At 37.5% G+C, this 15366-nt stretch overlaps 1 protein-coding gene across 4 annotated transcripts in view; it reads left to right on the top strand.

Annotated features, from left to right (window-relative positions):
• MAP3K20 (mitogen-activated protein kinase kinase kinase 20) overlaps positions 1-15366 on the top strand; it is a 165914-nt gene that overhangs the window by 80093 nt on the left and 70455 nt on the right. For all 4 annotated transcript variants that reach the window (XM_061435194.1, XM_061435186.1, XM_061435189.1 and 1 more), the window contains exons 4-7: positions 1383-1484; positions 5469-5534; positions 9006-9034; positions 9151-9288. In XM_061435194.1, coding sequence (XP_061291178.1) covers positions 1383-1484; positions 5469-5534; positions 9006-9034; positions 9151-9288 — 335 coding nt within the window. The remainder of the gene's footprint in view (positions 1-1382; positions 1485-5468; positions 5535-9005; positions 9035-9150; positions 9289-15366) is intronic.

Here is a 15366-nt window from a genome sequence, read left to right as displayed (position 1 = left end):
CATAATGAATTTCCAAAACCAGGTGATTTCATTGATGAAGTCTATATGAAATGTAACACCAGTCCTTCCCATACTGTTTCTGAGAATAGAAGGAACACTTGCCAGTTCATTCTATACAGCCAGCATTATCCTAATAGCAAAGCCAGACAGAACCATAATAAGAAAACTACAGACCACCATCCCTCCTGAATATAGATGCAAAAATCCTTGACTAAAAAAAAAAAAAAATCCTTCACTGCATATTAGCAAACTGAATCCATCCGCCAATAAAAAGGATTATACATTACAACCAGATGGGATCTATCCCAGAAATGCAAGGTTGATTTAACATCTGAAATCAATTAATGTAAAACACCATAATAGAATAAAAGACAAAAACCAATTTGACATTCTACAATACCCATTTATAATAAGAAATCTCAGCAGGCTAAAAATAGAAGGGAATTTTCTCCACCTGATAAATAACATCTAGAAAAGGAACCATGCAAATATCTATCAACCCAGTGAATGAAAAAAGTGAATGTGATAGATCAATGCAATGAAATACTATTCAGGAATAAAAAGGAGTGAAGTACTGACACACGCTGCAACACAAGAGAGTCTTGCAAACATTATATGAAGAGAAAGAAGTCAGACATAAAGGCCATATATTGTTTCATTCCATTATGTGGAATGTCTAGAAAAGGCACATTTGAGAGTGAGAAAAGATAAATCACAGGGCTGGGGCTGACAGTGGTGAGTAACTAAGTGGGCGGAAGGGACTTGTTTGGGATGGTGAAAAGGTTAAAACTGGGTTGTGGTGGTTATTGCACAAATCTGTAAGTTTCCTAGAAATCAAATTGTACACATATGGTGGGTGAATTTTATGATATGTAATTTATATCTCAAAACCATTTTTAAAGGAATTTTCTCACTTTCTTGGTCTTTTGTAAAGCTTAAAATTTGAGGACTCATCTAAATCCTGATGCAACAAATACAGATTTTTTACATTGTCACATAAACCCTCTGACTTATGTGTTTAACCTTATTTATCTCCTAAGAATCACAATTTTTTGAAATACCTATATTCATGCCTGCCTTTGTTTCAAATGCATTCTTGCAACACCTTCGTGTTTCTGAATTCCATCCAAATGGCTTTAGATTTCATCACCAGCTGAAGATATTATCCATTCTATCCATTCTGTTAGTGGTCTTGTCTTTGACAGATTTCTTTCCAGGATGACATTAATTTTGAGAAACCACAGCATAGAACAGTTTTTTTCTTATAAGTTTTAATGTCTTTTGTTAAATTCTTTAACACATTTTCTCAATGAAACCATGCAGTCTTATTTGTGAATTGTGTCTTGGTTTTAATTCTATGCTTATCTTTCCTTTGAAAACAGAATATGCTTCTCTGGGATCACTCTATGATTACATTAACAGTAACAGAAGTGAAGAAATGGATATGGATCACATTATGACCTGGGCCACTGATGTAGCCAAAGGTAATGTTTCATGTATTCTACAGCATAGTTGGAGAGATCCTGACATGGTGACTTAAGTCGGAAGATTTCTTATTCTGTCTTAAGATTTTTTTTTTTTTCAGACAAAAGTAGCAAGAATTCTGCAGCTTACTGTACACATAATATTTTAGGCCATTGCCTTTCCACTGCTGCATTGCTTTTTTCTCTTTCCTTTCTTTACTTCTTTACCAAAAGCCAAGTTTCAACAAAATCAGTGGCTCCAAGGCAGATATTTTTGTCCCATTTTCTAACACTGTAATAGACCAGCTTGCTCAATACATTAAATGGAAAGATCATATTTCTGTTATTGTTCTTTAAGTCTCAGACTGCAGTATCCAGAAAACGTGACTTATTGTAGGATTAGTTCTACTTCTTTTGTATATATAATAATATGCTAAAAATAGTAACCACTTGCAAAAAGTTTTATTTGGCCTTCAGTGCAAAAGCAATTCAGATTTTATTTTATATTTAATGTAAACTTGAAAATCACCCTTGGAAATGGAATATTTTTTAATACACAAAATCCCTAAACAAGGTGCCTAGTTCTTTTTCCCTCATAAATTCCTTCATAGACAAATGCTCTCTAAAGCAATTTAAACTCCATTTATTTTTATCTTTTTTCCATTTTCCTAACTGAATGTTTCTGAGTTTTATTTATAACTGTCAAAGTTGCTTTGGAAACAACTTAATCTAAATAATGAATGCTGATGGTTACATTTGTATTCTAGCAACCCCTGGAAAGCAAGTGTGTCCAAATTTTACTGGGGCAATTAGCTCCTTTGCATTTTGCTAATCCAATCTCTACAAGTATCTCTTTACAAAGCAAATAAAAGGATATTTAGTACTCAATAAGGAAAGCAACTCATACTTTGCTTTCACTGGAAAGTCACACAGAGACTTCCAAAAATAATAGTCTTTCCTTTGGGGAATTATCCTATCTGTTTTAAGTTTCATCAACACCTGCCAAATTCTTCAAATAGAGAAAGTGGAAATTTAAAAAAAAAGTTTCATGCAAAATGCTGCAGCTTGAGTGATACTTCATTACCTTATAAGAATAATAAGCTCTATGTTTAGGATGGTGTACTTAAGGCTTTGGCTGTGTTAATTAACTTAATTGTGTATTCATGCATGAGACATCTCAAATCAGTCTTAAAATTTCTCATTCTTCAAGACATTTTCATGGAACATCATAGCCACTTCTCTGCATATCAGGGGCCACCTGTTTGTAAGCTGGGTAATGTGCTGTTATTGAAAACCGCCTGAAGCATTGTGGAAATACTCTTAGAGGAAAGTAAATACATATACAAGCAGCCCTTGACTTAAAGCACTTCACCTTACAGACATTTGCATTTAGGGTGCTCAGCCAATTACACCCGTCTTATTACTTAATGGCACTTAGGATGGATAGCAAACAAATCAACTGACACCATTGCTTGGCTTCTTGCTGTGCACACTGTTTAGCTTCCCTGGCCCCTAGCCTGTAAACCTCATCCCTCCTGATCCCTTCCCCTGCAACAGTCCCTGTCTGTGGGGCAAGTCCTTTGGCTCCAGATCAGCTCAGTCATTCCTGGGGTTTCTCAAGAGTCCCGGCTGTATCAGAAAGAAAAGGAAGAGAAGGAATAGGACTAAACAGCAAGCTGGAAATAGGGGTGAAAACCTGGGATGAAGAAGATGGGAGTGTCCAAAACTACACAGTAATAGAAATCACTTTTTGGTGGCTGTTGAATTAATTTGAAAGGCAAGTTCTAATGTGTTCAGCCTCAGGTGAGAAGTGTGAAGCAGAGAAGACAGTTGTTTACAACTATACAGGTAGTTCTTAATATTTAAAATGGCCTACAAAAAGAAGAAATTAATGCTTTCAGAATGACTTCAACCCTGTCTGATAAAGCTATGTGTGGAACTTGGAGAGGGAAGCCTTGATTTTTGTTGATTCAGTTTTGAATTCAGCTGTGCCCTTTAGTTTGACCATGATTGAAGCCACTGAAGCAACAAGATGTTGAGAAATCAGAGGATGAATAATTCATTTCAAATAAGAGTTGATTCATGCAGTTTTGAAATAGGCATTGCTTAACATCACTGGAAAGAGAAAACCTTCTCAAAGGCAAAACAGACTCTCTTCTTTCTGGGTGGGAAGAGGGAAGGAGGGCAGACCAGTATATCTAAAATTGCTGCAAGTCAGCGAGCAATGGGTAAAAGGAACAATTAAAGCTAACAAGCCTGGATCCAGTCTCCAAATGATCGTCATTGATTCCAAATCTTCCCAAAGTGACACCTGTGAAATCTTTTTTAGGAAACCCTGAATTTTAAAATTGATAGAGATATTTTTCAGGCCTCCTGTTTTCTTGCAATAAAAATATGGCAGAATTATAGATAGCACTATCAAAACACACTAAATAGAATTCTATATGATTGTGATTACAACTGTTCATGTACACTAAATATTCTATAAATGTATACTATATGTTATACACAGATAAGAGCTTGCTCAATACAATATGGTACTTCTTTTCACAATATCTACAGTGAGGAAGAAAAGTCCCTATATTCTAAGCCTTTGTGCTTGAGTGTTTTTTTAAGTTCTTTATTGTCAGCAAATGTAGAAATGATGTAGCTCTACCTCTAGTAGTAATTAAACAGTTTCTACCTGAAAAATTATTCAGGAATTGGATTCTTAAAGCAAGAGAGAAATAACTATGAAATTCTGTCATAAAAATTATTAAAAGTACCCAAGTTGTAGCTATTGAATTTTCACAGCTTGGAATATGTAGAACTTAATATTAGAAGAAAGATTTCCTTTATTCCAGTTACATTTTATTTAAGATATTTGAATTGCTAATACTTTTGTTGACTCTTCAGTAATAACTTTAAATGGCAAGAGTTTAAATTTTTTGAAATTTTTCTTTGTTCTTTCATGATTCTTCAATATATAATAACTAGAAAGTAGAAAATAACAGATTTTATATACTGAAAAAAGAACCAAGGCCTCATTATTAAACTGTGTTCAGCAGATAGTTCATTAGCCAAAGGAATGGTTTTGATTGAGGTGAGAGAGCTATTTCTTTGATTGTTTAGAAAAGACAAGAAATAGAGAGGAAATATTTCAGTAGAAAATGTTTTTGTTCTTTATTCTAGATAGACTATATATAAATACAGGGAAGGAACCAAATATTACTAAAGGAGTAACTGTGAAATATGTATCTTTTAAAATATAATGTTTTATTCAAAATAAGAAAACTGCTTAATTTATGTACATACAATTTACTGAAGTAACTTGATTTCCAATATGTTGTAAAGAATTTTAGAGTACATTGAAATATAGATTATCTCAAAGATTTGTCTTTGCAAGAAGAATAAAATATTTTATAACTACTGTGTATTTTTCTGTCTGAGGATTACAAAATTCTTTACCAACCATAACTAATGAATTCAAGCAGTCTCCTCATCCGCACCCCACCTCCACTCCCAGGGTCTTACCGGAGTGAATACTGAGAAAATGAATGAGGCTGCCCTGGGTAACTTCAGACATGCAAATGAAAACTGAAATTTGTGGTCAGAACTGTGGCTGATTTAGGAGGCAGCTGGTGGTGGAATACCTTATCACTTTCACCTTATCATTTCTTTCAGTGGGATCTGTTTTATTTTTGTGCAGACTCCAGAAAATCAAGGTGTCCTATTGGATACTGTGAGAAGCTAACTTTATTCACTAATTCCGACTTATATGACATTAAAGCACATACACTTTCCATACTATTTGAATTTTCCTAGTGTAGGCATGTCTTGTCCCTGTTTTATCTATCATGGAAGAATAGAGCACATGGATTAAGTTTTTGCTATTAAATCCCTTGTAAAAATATGGAAAGTAATACTGATATTTAAAATAGAGGTAATACTGATGTAATGTTGAAAATCATATTAACTATATTTCTATTATAATTATATTCATTATATTTCTTTTTGTATGAAAAGGAATGCACTATTTACATATGGAGGCTCCTGTCAAGGTGATTCACAGAGATCTCAAGTCAAGAAATGGTAAAGTAGTCATATCTTTTTATCTCACCTATTATAAAATAGCACCTTTGTATAGAAATAAGCATCATGCTTTCCATATCTTTTGTAACCTGCTTTTTGACTCACAGCTAATACCATGAAAATCTTTCCATTATTAATAAATTCAAAATCCTCCCCATTATTTCAAGGGGCTGCATAGAATTCCACTATATAAGTAGCACAGAATGTGGACATTTGGGTTTACATTTTTTTTCTATGATAAAAAAAAAAATGTTAAGCATAATAGTTTTCAGCAAAAATTTTCAACACATCCCTAATTATTTATCTAGAATATTCTCTAGAAGAGGTACTGCTGTATCCAAGCACATAGTGGTAGTGTATTTCTAACTTCTATTTTTAGATGACTCTGTACTAGCAGTTTTGAGTTTCGTTCTTGTTACTCTTGAATTATTTGGTGTAAATTTTTTATGTCACTCATATTACCTGGAGGAGTGCCCAAAAATGATCAGCAGGGCTTGGAAAGTAAAAGCTTTCTTTTTCTTCTTTCTCTTCTTCTCTGCTTCTTAAAGTTTATTTATGATCCTATATTTTATAATTTGTAGAGTGAGCACTTTTAAATTACTTTCAGGATTAGATGTTACCTTCAAGTAGGAGTGGTAATTGAATGCTTCTTCCATTGCGTCACTTGAAAATTAATGGAGAAAGGCAGTGGTGTTATTTAACTAGCCAGCACTGAAAGCTTGAATCAGAGTTTGCTACTTCAAAAAAAAAACCAAAAAACTTGGTATCGATTCATTTGCATGCTTTAATTATTTATTTGTTTTCTAAGCGATTTGTCGTGTTTTCTACGTGATTCTTCTAAAAACAATTTATTTTTAGAAAATCTTTAAATCATTGCAGTTAAAATGGGTAAATACTAATAGTGTGATCCTTGGAATGAGTAGTCATGGTCAGTAGAGAAAGAGAACTCAGGAGTTTGACCAGCTGCGCAGGACCGTGATGCTTGTGGGGGTGGAGGTGGGGAAGTTGTTGGCAGCTGCCAGTCCTCAGCAGTTCAGGTTGGACCACCACCCCAACCCTGAAGTTGACTCTGGCTCACTGTTCTTGCCCTTTTCTAGATTTCATCTCTTATCCTTTAGCTTTCCTTAGACGTAAGTTTCTTAGAGCTAAAAACTTTTAACATACATGGGTTAACAGGAAGTTGTTGGGCTTCCCAAGTGGCTCAGTGATTAAAAAAGCAAAAATCTGCCTGCCATTATGGGAGACACAAGAGACATGGGTTTGATCCCTGCATTGGGAATGTCCCCGGGAGGAGGAAATGGCAACCCACTCTAGTATTCTTGCCTGGATAATCCCATGGACTGAGGAGCCTGGTGGGCTACAGTCCATGGGATTGCAAAGAGTCAGATACAACTGAGTCACTGAGCATGCATCCACAACAGGAAGTCATTGGGAAAAAAATCTAGAATCTAGTAGGAGGTATCAGAGTTTATAACTTCGTATATTTTCAATTCTTGCTCAGAATTTCAATCTAAATAAGTGTTTGATGTCTCTCCTTTTAATATGGTTTATTAGTATATCTTAAACATCCCATGAGATAATGGTTAAATTATTCAAACTGTCTTTATGAAACTAACAATGGAGAATGTTTGCATTTTTTGAAATTATAGTGTGTAGTTACTTGATGGTAAAACACATACACATTGAAACAATATAGAGCTAACTTTTAACAATTTTGGGAGGCAAGAGAGAGCAGTAGGACTTTCATTTTCTAAGTTATATAGTTTTATGATGTTAGATTTTTAAATAAACGCTGATCTTATGAAAAGATAGAAGTATTTTTAAAATAACTGAATATAATACTAACAAATATTTGAAAAATGTATAGCTTATTATATATAGTATTAGATTTAACCTCAGGCTATTTCTGTGTATTGGATCATGAAGAGATTATTTTCCCTACTTGTCAAGGTCATTAGTAACACCTAATAAGTACTGATAATATACCGTGTTCAAGGCATTGTGTGGCTTACCAAGGAAATGCTAGAAACATTCCTTTAGGATTCTGTCCTTGACCTTCTCCCTTCTTACATTTGATTCACCCACTCCCATAAAAGCCCTAACTGATCTTCGCATTGTCAAATAGATCTCAACTTCAAAACTGTGCATCTGCTTATTGAACATACTCACATAGGTATTTTGTATGACCCTAAAATGTGCTGTGTCCAAGTTGATCTTTTCATCTTCTCCCTATCCCCTAACAAATTATTCCTGCATTCCCCTTCTCAGTGAGTGACAATACCAGTTGCCTAATCCATAATCAAATTTTAAAAAAGGAGTTACAGTTTGATTGCTGAGTTCCTGTTATAACCATTATGCCACATTGCCTCTATTTTATTTCCTCTTCGAGTCCTCTTCCTCCCCCATAGCCAATTCTCCAAGCCCAGTTGATTCTGCTTCCAGCCTGTTTCTTGACTTGGTCCGCTTCTCTCCTGTCCTTGTCATAGACCCAGTGCAGGCATCATCGTCTCTCTTGGACTTCACCCTGCCTGCACAGTGATCTCCTTCCTTGCGTTCTGTCCCCCTGGGCACATTTGACCATTTCATTCCTCTGCTTAACATTGTTCACTGGCTTTCCATTTCTCACAAAGGCTCTTCCGGACCTGGACCTTTCCAAAACTGCATACCTCTTCCTCTGCTCCTGACCTTTTTCACAAGCTCACTCTTCTGCTTGGAAAACAAGCATTCCTCCCCCACTTCTCTTTCTGGTTAGCTCTGATTTGTTCTTCAGGTCTCAGCATAGCATCATTTCTTCCAGGGAACTTTGACCTCCTTACAATTTGACTTCTTAGACTGCTGTTTGGTCCTATGGCAATCTCCATCCCTCTCATCACAGAACTTATCTCACTTTATTATAGGTGTTTGCTTAACTCTGTTTACCACTAGACTGTAAGCTCCACCAGAGCAGAGACAATGCCAGTCTTGCTCACCTTCCTCTGCTAGAACGTAGTAAATGGCTTTGCCCACAGCGTATGCTCAACAAATATTTGTTAAATGAATGAATGTATAATGCAAATAGATGAGCATTATCTCCGCCTTCAAGAAAATTACTCTTCAACCAGAGGGAAAAACCATATTTACCATAAAGCAATAATGCTAATGACTTGCTCAGTAGAATGTAGACAGTCTAGTGTCAGAATCCAAGTGAAAATTTGGTTCCCTTGACTGCAACTGATCTATGCCTTTTTTATTAGACAATGCTACACTTAATTTAAAACGGGGTCTTAAAGCCCTTTTAATCAGCACCTCATAGAATTAGTTTTGTATTTTTATTTTAATGTCAGCTCCTTTTTCTAAAATCTTCAATGTGGTAAATACTTTGATTTTACTGTTCAGAATGCCACATAGAAGATAAAAATAGAAGTTTATGATTTTTTTCAGGATAACTCACACTGGATGATTTTCATAATTTATCTTTTTTTTCCCTTTTAGTTGTTATAGCTGCTGATGGGGTATTGAAGGTAGGACTATTAATTTTTTAATTTTAAGAAATTTGGTTAATTTCAGATGTAGGTTTTATGACTGATGCTTGTTTTATTAGTAAAAAGAAAGTTGATACTCCTTTCTCTTTTCTCAGATCTGCGATTTTGGCGCCTCGCGGTTCCACAACCATACAACACATATGTCCTTGGTTGGAACTTTCCCGTGGATGGCTCCTGAAGTTATCCAGAGTCTCCCTGTGTCTGAAACTTGTGACACATATTCCTATGGTGTGGTGAGTTCATTTCTCATTTCTTGTTGCCAAAGGGCATTAAAAAGCAAACAATGTATCGAAGCAGGGTATAACAGTTTAACATGGTTTTAGAGCAATGATACTGTTCCTGGTAGAGCATCCACAGCAGTGGCAACAGAGAGAATATTTTCTATTAGAAAGTTTACTCTAATCATTTTTGAGTTATTTCATCCTGTGTTGAGAAGAAACCGGTGCCATTTGCAAGGAGCAAATTAGATGGATCCTCAAATAGTATTAGAACTGATGCCCTTCTGCTTTCCTGGGTGGACATATGACTGTAGAATATCCTTATAAGTCAGTGAGAATGTAGATCCTTTAGAATGGGACTTCACTGTAGTGTGCTGCTCAACAACCACCCATAGATATGCTAAATGAGTTAAGTAACAGGAGATTTTTGAGCGTCAGCCATTAAAGTGAGAGTGAGTTTCCGGAGAATGCAGAAGAAAATGCACTTTTTGGTATATGGCCTTGCCCATGTCTGCTGCAGGTCTCATAGAGTGGCTGGCTGAAACCTGAATCTAAGGTGTCACAGAAGAAGCCTGGCCGAGCAACTTAGTTATAAGAATAGAATACTGTGGGGGTTGGGGGTGGGAGGCTCAAGGAATAGAGACCACAGGAACCAATCAGTGAAGAAGCAGAAGGAGGAGTTGCTAGAGGAGGAGTCTTGAGACGGATCATTCTTGAGGAATAAGTTGTGTCTGAATTAGCAGAGAGGAAGAAGTGGGACAACAAGGGAGTGGAGGGGTGGGAGGGGAGAGTGGGCAGGGCAGCTCTTTGTGGAGGAAAGAATTCATTGGAGCCTTTTTTTGAGGATAAGTTTTTTATCCCTAAAAACGCTGTATATATATATCCTTTACAAAAAGCCCAAAATAGCATTTGGGGGGAATTCCCAGGGAGTTCAGTGGTTAAGATTCTGCACTCCCAATGCAAGGGGCACAGCTTCCATCCCTGGTCATGGAACTAAGATCCCACATGCCTGTCGCAGCCAGCAAGGCTTTAAAAAAAGAAAAAAAATTAGTATTTGGAAACCCAGTCTTCACCGCTCATCTCTCAATCATACTGCCTCTCTATATTGTTACTTCTTTGAAGGACATTTTCATAGTAATGGGGGAGAAAGCTGTCTAACTTTAGACCAGATCAACATGCTTCTTCCTCCTGACTTTCTGTGTTTTCAACTAAGGTGGTAGCTGATGGTACAGGAGGATACCAACATCAAACCCATCCCTGTTTCTGTAGAGTCAGTCAGGCTCTAGGTACTTCCTGCTGGCCTCAGTGAGTTCTGGGCTGGTTTCAGTTCACTAGCTTTTTCTGTCATACTACATCTTATGTATACCAAAAATATCAATTTGATTGGCTATTGAAAAAAATCATGTCATAAATGAAATACATGTTTTTGGTGAAAGGCTGGAATTATAAAGTTTGGAAGACAGTAGTAGCATCAGGCTAAATATCTAATTTTCCTTAATTCTGTATATCTCTAAGAATGAAGGCTATAACTTCTTTAAAAAATTAATATCCTTTTCTTTTAAAATTATTATTATTTTATATTGGGGTATAGTTATAACCTATTTTAGACAGTGATCAAATAGTTCTTATCAAAAGAAGAGGAAAAGCCCAGAAGTTCCTGAAGAAATATATTCTAAAGCTGGTCCTGTATGTCAAAAGTTACTACATTCTGGGCTTCCCTGGTGGATTGTTCAGAGGTTAAAAATCTGCTAGCCAAAGCAGGGGACACAGGTTCAATCCCGCTCTGGGAGGATTCCACGTACAACTAATTCTATGGGGACCTAAGCTCATACATCACAACTACTGAGCCCACACACAGCAACTACTGAAGCCTGAGCACCTAGAGTCCAGGCTCCACAACAAGGGAAGCCTGGGTTCAGCAAAAAAGACCCAGCTCGGCCAAAAATAAATAAATAAATATATTTTTTAAATTACTACATTCTAACCATCCTGCAAATCAACTGCTGGGGAGTATGAAAATGGAGAAATAATTTAAGACTTTTTGTGAGATTATTTCCTCCTAATGAAGTTATGTTCCTTCATTTTAAAGTAAAAACCTATTTATTGTGTCAGGCACTGTGCTAGACACCAACTTGCTGCTGCTTCTGCTGCTGCTGCTAAGTCGCTTCAGTCGTGTCCGACTCTGTGCGACCCTATAGACGGCAGCCCATGAGGCTCCCCGTCCCCGGGATTCTCCAGGCAAGAACGCTAGAGTGGGTTGCCATTTCCTTCTCCAGTGCATGAAAGTGAAAAGTGAAAGTGAAGTCGCCAACTTAGGGCAATTTAAATTTTACTTTGCCTGCTTCTTGGGCCCAGCATTTCATTTTATCCTGTGAAATCAGGAACCGTCAAACTTTTTCTATAAAGGACCAGATAGTAAGGGTCACTTACAGTGTCTCTGCTGCATATTCTTTTGTTTTATACAACCATTTAAAACTGTTAAAAGCACTCAGCTATCTGTAGGGACCATAGTTCTCACTCTTTCCCCTTGCCTATGGATGTAAACATGTATAAATATATTTAGATGGTTAGAGTTTTTAAGTTACATTGCACATTTATGTGAATTAGAAGACTTCTAAGGCTCATTTTAGCACTCTACAAGTTCTCATGCAGTGCTTTTACTTTTAAAAGTCTCCCCACGTCTTAGAATTTTCCTCCCTCTGAAATCTTTGACTGGAAAGACACAACTGTGAGTTCTGTATAGAGTGAACTTTGGGGTTCAGTATTATCTCATTTATGAAAGCACACTTCACACTGCCTTTTCCCAAAGCTGTACAGTTGCCCAGGCCTTTGTTTAAATGTACCCACCTGCTTTTCCTTAGCAGAAGTGGAGTTTTGGTTCCAGTGACCAGGAACAAATTCCCTTCCACACAGAAATTACAAAAGATGTGAAGAGATGACTTTGTGGAGCTTAGGATCTTCGCTGTATCTTTTTATAATCCATTTCACTCATTCCACATTAAATGCCCCCCCACCACCACCACATTAAATGTAGTTTAAATCAAGACTTCTGAACCTGCAAATGTACAGCTTATTTTATTAAAAAGCTTTCCTTTCAAGGAACTGCTCATCACTACTCAGTAGATGGGCCTTGAACCCTTCTCTTTATAAATTAGGTTTTCAGTCTACTTATTTACTGATTATACTTTTGTTTTGAGAGATTAAAAAGTGAAAGTGTTAGTTGCTCATTCGTATCCGACTCTTTGCAACCCCATGCACTGCAGCCCATCAGGCTCCTCTGTCCATGGGATTCTCCAGGCCAGAATACTGGAGTCGGTTGCCATTTCCTTGTCCAGGGGATCTTCCTGATCCAGGGATCAAACCCCGGTCTCTTGCATTGCAGGCTGATTCCTTACTGTCTGAGCTACCAGGGAAGCCTTGCTGCTGCTGCTAAGTCGCTTCAGTCGTGTCCGACTCTGTGTGACCCCATAGACGGCAGCCTACCAGGCTCCCCCGTCCCATCAAATGCTTAACAACTCTTTCTATCAAGTCATCAATCTTACAGCAAACCTTAGAGCCAGTCACTGAACCTTTCCGGGGTTGCTCTATATTCACAGATCTGGTGTTGCTCTTCAGAACTTGTTTGCTTCAGTCATGTGCTTTTGAATATCAATTCTATATTCCTGTTAGAGTCTTCTTTTAACTGGGTGGGGCGGGGGAGGGTAAGTCTTTTCAGTAAATCTGTTAGTTTTTAAATAGCGGCTGCTCTTTTACTCTCTGAAAGAGAGAGGTTTACTCAGAATGCTGGTTATTCTTACCCCGTGGCTGCATCAGCTGAATTCCATTCAGAAAAGTACACATGTGCTAATTTAGTTATAAACAACAAATCAGGATTTTATTTAATCATGACTCCTTCCCATTTTACTCTCGACAACATTAGTGAAAGGAAAAAGTACAGAGCGTGCTTTACGGATCCTGTTTGTTTAAACAATCACAAATTTTTTTAAAGTCAAGAAAGCATCACATGCCCAAGGTAGTAGTCCGGGAGAGGATAGTTGTTAAGGTAGGGACCATGTTAGTTTTAGAAGTTTATAGTCCATAAACTTTGAAAATGATATCTGTCTAAGGAAGCAATGCAGATATTAAGAGTTTTTCATGTCCTTTCAAAACAGGTGAGTAAGCAGGTCTTCTTTGTTAATAGGTATATTTGCTTGCATAAGACATCCCATAGTTCATTAGAAGTCTGTTCCATTCATTGAGCCCCCCTACTCACATAGCAGTCACATGCAGATGAATAAGACCATAAAAAACAGTTGTCGTTTTTGAAACCCACCCATAAAACCCCAGTGTATTTTTGCTTTTTATTTTTCTTTCTCAGACTTGCTGTAAGAATTTAGCCCTTCGTAGTCTTAAAGTCCCTGGCCCTCCGCAGCTTAATTAACCTTTGTCTCTTCTTAACACATTGTGAGTCTAGCCAGCCTTGTACAGCCTTAAAATAAACATGCTGGTGAAATGCCAGAAATAGATCTTGTGATCCTTGCTTCTACGCTGGTAAACTTCACTAGGCAGGCCATTGTTTGTATTTTATAAGGAAGTAGATTTTTTTCTGTCCTCTTCTGATGACTTCTCTTGAAGGAGTGTTTAGGATATTATCCACACACATGAAAAAAAAGAGTTCAGGAAAGCCAGAATCATTGAAGAATAAGCGTTCTGAGAACCCAAGGCCTAACCACTCTTTAAAAACAAAGCTCTCCTAATGGCAATGCAGAAAGGATTACCTGCTCCAAAGCTTCTCAGCCAAAACCAGTTTTGAAAATAGAGCAGCTTCAGAGTGAGCATCACTGCTTCGCTTGTCTGTGAGTCCTGTTCCAGAACCACCCAGCTCAGGTAATGGCTTTCCATTGTTTGTAAAAGAAAAGGCAGGAAAAGTACACAGCTTTGTCCAAGTTTCTTTTCTGTAAGCTGAAAATAGAAATTTTCCTTGCAAGCACAGTTTAAATGTAGGGATGTCTCAATATAACATGAGTTGGAAAATATTTTTAAGGTGAAAGATCATAATAATGTTTGGCCTGCATCCCCATAACTGATATTTTCAGGCATAGTTTAATATATTTTTAGACCTCCAAGTGACTTCCTCAACTAAGTTACTTTTTTTGTGCCAAATGTGATTTTGCTCAGTAGAAAAAGCAGTTGTCCTATCTCACATCACCTACTTTTTGATACATTTCTGAAGCTGGCAAATAAATAATAGGGAATCATGAGATGTGCTGACCCTGGAATTAAACTCAAGATCTCATCTGGGCTTCAGGATCCAACAGTTCAGGACGCCACTCTTGCCGGTTTCACATCTATCAGGTGGCTACTCCCTGTGGTAGGTCTTTAGAGACACAGGAGGAAATAGAACGAAACTATCTTATTTTTTCCAGGGTTGGAACCCTTAGAGAAATATAACTCTGATCCTATTAGATTTTTGGACACTTTCCAGTGGAATATTTTGGGATAAAGAATGGCATAAATCTTTTTCTGGTGTCATTCCCCAGGCTCTTAGTTCTGCATTTTACCCTACAAAAAACCCAAGCAGCTTGTGTGTGTGTGTGTGTGTGTGTGTGTGTGTGTGTGTGTGTGGTGTGTATTGTGCAGACAGGTCAGAAGGCCAGACTCTGAAAGGAGGGGCACAAGGCTGCTCATCTAAACATTCTGGTGTCCTGGGCATTTGAGGCAGAGTCATTCTTTCCAAAGAATGCCAAACCCCTTCATTTCCTTGCTCTTTATATCCCTTCCCCTCCCAACCCCAACACCAGGAAGTAGTGATTGCAGTAAATTGAGGGGCTTCACTTCCTGCTCAGCCCTCTTGCTGCCGCCATCTCTCCACGCCTCCTCCACCACCACCATCCCCGCCCACTGCCCAGTGTCAGGTGACCACGTACCTGTTCTGTTCCCACCCTCCCTGTACTTCCAGCACTTGATTGAATCAGCCCCTTCTGGGGTGCCCCTTACCTTTTCCTAATCACTTCTGTGACTAGAATAGAATTATTCAGTAGCTCTTCTAAAGAAGTACCTTACACACTTGATTAAAAGCCCAAAGAAGCTTCAGGGAATTATTTTTCTCCTGCT

The sequence above is a fragment of the Bos javanicus genome, chromosome 2 (genome assembly GCF_032452875.1).
Source record: "Bos javanicus breed banteng chromosome 2, ARS-OSU_banteng_1.0, whole genome shotgun sequence".
NCBI lineage: Eukaryota > Metazoa > Chordata > Mammalia > Artiodactyla > Bovidae > Bos > Bos javanicus.
Note: the sequence above shows the minus strand (reverse complement) of the source record. Positions and strands in the feature narration are given on the sequence as shown.